The sequence below is a fragment of the Bufo bufo genome, chromosome 4 (genome assembly GCF_905171765.1).
Source record: "Bufo bufo chromosome 4, aBufBuf1.1, whole genome shotgun sequence".
Lineage (NCBI taxonomy): Eukaryota > Metazoa > Chordata > Amphibia > Anura > Bufonidae > Bufo > Bufo bufo.
This window is the reverse complement of record NC_053392.1, coordinates 632,197,485-632,203,171: the sequence shown is the minus strand read 5'-3', so window position 1 is coordinate 632,203,171 and position 5,687 is coordinate 632,197,485. Positions and strand designations below refer to the sequence as shown.

Genomic DNA, 5,687 nt, shown 5'->3' with positions numbered 1-5,687 from the left:
CAGCCCCGCCCCCTCAGAACTGCTGACGGCCACCAAAACAAGCCAAACACACAGGAGACTGAGCGCACCGACCTCAGCCCGGGGGCAGCGAGCGACACTACAAGTCCCAGCATGCCCTGCGGCCTCAGCCGACGTGTACTGCTGGAGAAGCTGAAGGGAGCGCTCCGCTCTCACAGGTGAGCTCTTGGCTCCAGCAAAATGGCGGCCGCTGGAGGGAGGACTTCTAACGGCCTCTAGTGCAATGCAGCGGACACGCCCACAGTGACGTCAGCGACGAGAAACAGGAAGTGACGCCGAGTGTTAGAACCGAGACCCGGGAGTGCTGGTGAGAATGGGAGGGAAAGTCCGCGGAGGGGCCCCGGGGAAGAGGAGGGGGCCCCTGAGAGGAAAGTGATGCCGGGGGGCGGCTGAGGAGGGGTTCAGTGCTGGTGGTGTACAGGAGGAGCAGTGGAGGGGTTCAGTGCTGGTGGGGTACAGGAGGAGCAGTGGAGGGGTCAGTGCTGGTGGGGTACAGGAGGAGCAGTGGTGGGGTCAGTGCTGGTGGGGTACAGGAGGAGCAGTAGAGGGTTCAGTGCTGGTGGGGTACAGGAGGAGCAGTGGAGGGGGTCAGTGCTGGTGGGGTACAGGAGGAGCAGTGGAGGGGTTCAGTGCTGGTGGGGTACAGGAGGAGCAGTGGAGGGGTCAGTGCTGGTGGGGTACAGGAGGAGCAGTGGAGGGGTTGTGGTGGGGTACAGGAGGAGCAGTGGAGGGGTTGTGGTGGGGTACAGGAGGAGCAGTGGAGGGGGTCAGTGCTGGTGGGGTACAGGAGGAGCAGTGGAGGGGTCAGTGCTGGTGGGGTACAGGAGGAGCAGTGGAGGGGTTCAGTGCTGGTGGGGTACAGGAGGAGCAGTGGAGGGGTTCTGGTGGGGTACAGGAGGAGCAGTGGAGGGGGTCAGTGCTGGTGGGGTACAGGAGGAGCAGTGGAGGGGTTCAGTGCTGGTGGGGTACAGGAGGAGCAGTGGAGGGGTTCTGGTGGGGTACAGGAGGAGCAGTGGAGGGGGTCAGTGCTGGTGGGGTACAGGAGGAGCAGTGGAGGGGTTCAGTGCTGGTGGGATACAGGAGGAGCAGTGGAGGGGTCAGTGCTGGTGGGGTACAGGAGGAGCAGTGGAGGGGTCAGTGCTGGTGGGGTACAGGAGGAGCAGTGGAGGGGTCAGTGCTGGTGGGGTACAGGAGGAGCAGTGGAGGGGTCAGTGCTGGTGGGGTACAGGAGTAGCAGTGGAGGGGGTCAGTGCTGGTGGGGTACAGGAGGAGCAGTGGTGGGGTTCAGTGCTGGTGGGGTACAGGAGGAGCAGTGGAGGGGTCAGTGCTGGTGGGGTACAGGAGGAGCAGTGGAGGGGTTCAGTGCTGGTGGGATACAGGAGGAGCAGTGGAGGGGTCAGTGCTGGTGGGGTACAGGAGGAGCAGTGGAGGGGTCAGTGCTGGTGGGGTACAGGAGGAGCAGTGGAGGGGTCAGTGCTGGTGGGGTACAGGAGGAGCAGTGGGGGGGTCAGTGCTGGTGGGGTACAGGATGAGCAGTGGAGGGGTCAGTGCTGGTGGGGTACAGGAGGAGCAGTGGAGGGTTCAGTGCTGGTGGGGTACAGGAGGAGCAGTGGTGGGGTACAGGATGAGCAGTGGAGGGGTCAGTGCTGGTGGGGTACAGGAGGAGCAGTGGAGGGTTCAGTGCTGGTGGGGTACAGGAGGAGCAGTGGAGGGGTTCAGTGCTGGTGGGGTACAGGAGGAGCAGTGGAGGGGGTCAGTGCTGGTGGGGTACAGGAGGAGCAGTGGAGGGGTTCAGTGCTGGTGGGGTACAGGAGGAGCAGTGGAGGGGTTCAGTGCTGGTGGGGTACAGGAGGAGCAGTGTTGGGGTCCATACGGGTGAGTGATGTACCTGACATTGTATTTCAGGCACAGAGAATGGAGCAGCCGCCCCGCAGACCTCGTGGCCCCATTAGGCGCAGCTCGAGGGAGGGTCCTGACGTCTGCGTGGCCTTCCCGGGGCCGGTGACGAGGGAGAGCTGCTGCCGCTTCATCTGCGAGCTCCTGAAGCACATCCTGCACCAGAGGCACCAGCTGCCCCTACCCTACGAGCAGCTTCTCCACTTCTGTAGTGGGAAGAAGGTAAGTGGCCGCCAGCCCCCCCCCCCCCTACCTCCTTTCGGTCCGCCTTTTAGCCCCTTACGTTGTCTCTTTTCTCCAGGACGGTGAAGAGGTTGTGAGAAGACCGATAAAGGAGGCGTCAGATTCCCGCCAGTGTCAGCGCGCCCTCTCAGACTTGGCGGAGTTAATGTCCCAGCTGGACGTCTTCTTTACACTGACGGCTGTGCCCCGGGTCCTGCTGCTGTTGGGGGGCTCCGCTGTCAGCCCTAAGGAGCTGTATGTGATAGACATGGAGGGCATCCAGGTGGGCAACGGTGAGCAGAGCCTGAGCCCGCGCTCCTGCCTTCGTCAGCTCTTCCGGGCGCTCTTCCTGGCGGACCCGTTCAGTGACCTGCGCTCTTCCGGCCTCATGAGTGTGGTGCTGATGGTTCTGGGACATCGACACTGTGCCACAGACTGGTTCCGACCCAAACTCAACTACAAGGTGCCCACCAGGGCCCACACCCTGACCATCAAACTGTCCAGCAGTGGAACTGAAGACACCACCTACCCCAGCGACGACTACGTCTGGTTTCAGGCTCCGATCACACTGAGAGGATTTCATAACTGAGGACACAGAGACCCTTCTACTCGATGCCAAATACATGGTGGGGGGGGGGGAATATCTGGTATTATCTCAGGGTTACCCTCACTCGCCCTCTATATAATCACATCATGGGATGCCCACTGCTGGGCGCAGAGATGCGTTTGATCACGTGATGTGCCCGGCAGTCGAGTCACTCGCCTCCAGTGCAATAGAAAGCTGCCCCACCGGATCCACGGCGGATTTTAGGGACAGCGGACTCCGTGGATGTACCTCATACATGTGATATGTACATGGCTCCTACAGCGCCATCTCCAGGACGTGAGCCCCGTCCTCACAGCCTCTTCCACTGTGCTCCAGGGACAGCCGGGTGCTCCGAGCATCTTCCTGGAGGCTCAGTCCTACTGTCAGCTGCTATATTTGGATTATAATTTGCCCCCAGAGGCTGCCTCTACCTCAGGACTGACGAGTGCCGCCAGTTGAGCCCGGTGGTAGGTTCACGCTCCGACATCCATTGTGGGACCCTCTACTCTCGGGTGCCCTGTCCCATCTGCAATTGTCACGTAAGGGTCTTGGGCGCTGGGTTTCTCCCAGCCTCTCGGGACCCCTCTGTGTGACCCTTCACCTTATACCGTGATGGGGCGCTCTGCACCTCCGTTATCCGCCATGTTTACGTCAGGAGACAAGGATCATGTATCGCGGACTCCTCTTATTACTGGGTTTTTATTGGGCGATTATAAATTATTTATTTGACCCACAAAGTGTTTTAAAGGGAACTTGATGCCCCGGGACCCCCACATGGGGTAATACTGCCAGGGACTGGCTTTATGAAGGCGCCCCTGTATAAGATTTCTGTAGAAAATGCACTTGTAAGGTCGCACACGTTTTTACTAATTAGGGTTGAAAAGCCGTGGGGGCGTTGTGATAATCTGAAGAGTCCGAGCCTGACTCTCCTGAGCTTGATGGAGGTCGGCCTCGGATGCTGCCGCTCGGTGCGGCCTGAGATCTAGAGGAGATGGGGCGTCAGCGCTAAGGGGGGGTTTAGGACAGAGGCCTCGCCCCCATGATTAATTAGCGTATAACATGTTATACCTTCATTTTCTATGTAATGCCGACTTACGGTTTATACTGGGAGGACCCTGCGGTATAACGCCATATCGGGGACTCGCTGAGCGCCAGGTTCCTATTAGGACTTTGTTTTTAATGTGAGAACGGAGCGCCGTTCCTGCGCTGACCGCCCATCCCGGACTTCTTGATTTTGGTATTTTTTAGATCATGGACGTAAACTGCTCATTAAATGAAATCTCTTCTGTAATTGTGTCCTTGGTCTGAAACGTGTGCTCCAGAAGTGAGCGGAGTCCATCCTCCTGTCATGTTGGGGGTAGTAGTGCTCCTCCACCACAGATTACATCCTCTGGCCTCTTCTCTTCTATACGGTGGATGACGCACATGTAGCCACAGATGTCTGGGAAGAGAAGCTGAGCTGGGACAGGTCCACCTTCTGCTCTGCTGACCTGGCCCTGGCTCCTCCGGGGGTTAATGCAGCCGCTGAGATGAGTTATGTGCTAACACTGCCCATACACCATTAATACAGCCTCCCCCCGCCGGCTGCCCCCTCTCTTGACACACACACAAACCCCCCCCCGCAGGCCGCCCCTCTCCTCTCTCTCTCTGCTCCCCCGCCTATCGCCCCCTTTCCTGACACACACAACGCGCCACCCCACCCTCTACCCGGCCACCCTCTCTCTCTGCTCTGGCCGTTCCCTCTCCTGACACACACAATCCCCCTGTCGGCCGGCCGCCCCCCTCTCTCTCTGTTTCCCCGCAGGCCCCCCTCTCCTCACACACAAACCCCCCCCGCCGACCACCCTCTCTGTTCCCCCCCGCAGGCCGCCCCTCTCCTCTCTCTCTCTGCTCCCCCGCCTATCGCCCCCTTTCCTGACACACACAACGCCTTCCCCCCATCGCCCCCTTTCCTGAGACACACAACGCCCCCCCGGCGGCCGGCCTCTCTCTCTCTCTGGTCCCCTGCCGGCTGCCCCCTCTCCCGACTCCCCTGCCGGCCGCCCCAGACACATCAGCTCAGCCTTGTGTATTCTATGGGGAGAATTGAGAAAAACGCTTCTGGACACTTCTCTCACAGGAGAACAAAAGGATCGGCCGACAATATCCATATCACATGATCCTTGTGTCCCACGACATCACCTGTCAGTCAGGAGCCCCCCACACTCATCAGCCGAACCTGTGCGGCTGGCAAAAATATCATGTGGTCACATGACCATGTCCATGCAGATCTTTATTTCCAGTGATGTCATGTCCATGGGCGGGGCAGCGATGGGGAGTCTGTGGAACATGCTGGGTAGGAGGAGCTATAAGCTAGGTGGGGGCAAGGCTGGAGAACTGCATCATGGGTATGGCTGGATACAGGAAGGAAACAAACCAGAGGGATCGGTTTACAGGGTGAAAATGGGTCCAAACTGAAAGAGAAATGGCGCGGGAAACATGTACATGAGGTAAGTGACCACATGAGCAAAACCCCTTTAAGTCTTATGTCTCCCCTCTAAAAAGAGGAATGCAATAAAAGGCTCTGAAGGTGTCCCTCACCTGTAATAAACTGGTCCGCTCCCAATCCTGAGGAAGGACCTGTGCGCTTAGTCTTATGGGGTCCTCAGGCCTAAAAGACCAACCTGGTCTCATCAGATGCACAGACTGGATCCAGCTTTCTACTAGGGGGAGATGGGAATAATGGAGGGACACAGCCTGACCATGGCGCCGAACAGACGCATGGAGTGAGAGCTCTTACCCCGACCATCATTAGCATCTAAAATCGGTGAAAGAAGAAATCCAACCTTGGCTCCCAGACACCGTCCAGAGAGGTCTCACACCAGGAGCGGCATTCGTTATTTTCCTACGTCTAACACCGGAGCCACATGTGCAGTAATGGCGGACTGGAGCAGGCCTGAAGCATCGCGGAGGCGAGTATTCTCCT

The 5,687-nt window shown here is 58.7% G+C and overlaps 1 protein-coding gene across 2 annotated transcripts; it reads left to right on the top strand.

Annotated features, from left to right (window-relative positions):
- The first annotated feature begins 277 nt into the window (after positions 1 to 277).
- Positions 278 to 3,991, top strand: LOC120999831 (MAD2L1 binding protein). 2 transcript variants are annotated; one of them, XR_005778655.1, is made up of 4 exons: positions 278 to 325; positions 1,924 to 2,136; positions 2,216 to 2,834; positions 2,896 to 3,991. XR_005778655.1 is itself a non-coding variant. In XM_040430842.1 (3 exons), exons 2-3 carry the CDS (start codon positions 1,933 to 1,935, stop codon positions 2,723 to 2,725), a joined length of 714 nt encoding a protein of 237 aa, XP_040286776.1. In that variant the 5' UTR covers positions 278 to 325; positions 1,924 to 1,932; the 3' UTR covers positions 2,726 to 3,991. The 2 variants fall into 2 exon arrangements, 1 of the variants encoding a protein (XP_040286776.1); XM_040430842.1 differs by having other exon boundaries at positions 2,216 to 3,991.
- The last annotated feature ends 1,696 nt before the right edge of the window (positions 3,992 to 5,687 follow it).

Coding starts and splice junctions, on each gene's coding strand:
- LOC120999831 (XM_040430842.1), top strand. CDS start 1,933: ATGGAGCAGCCGCCCCGCAGACCTCGTGGCCCCATTAGGCGCAGCTCG. Junction 2,137..2,215: donor ACTTCTGTAGTGGGAAGAAG/GTAAGTGGCCGC, acceptor TCTTTTCTCCAG/GACGGTGAAGAGGTTGTGAG.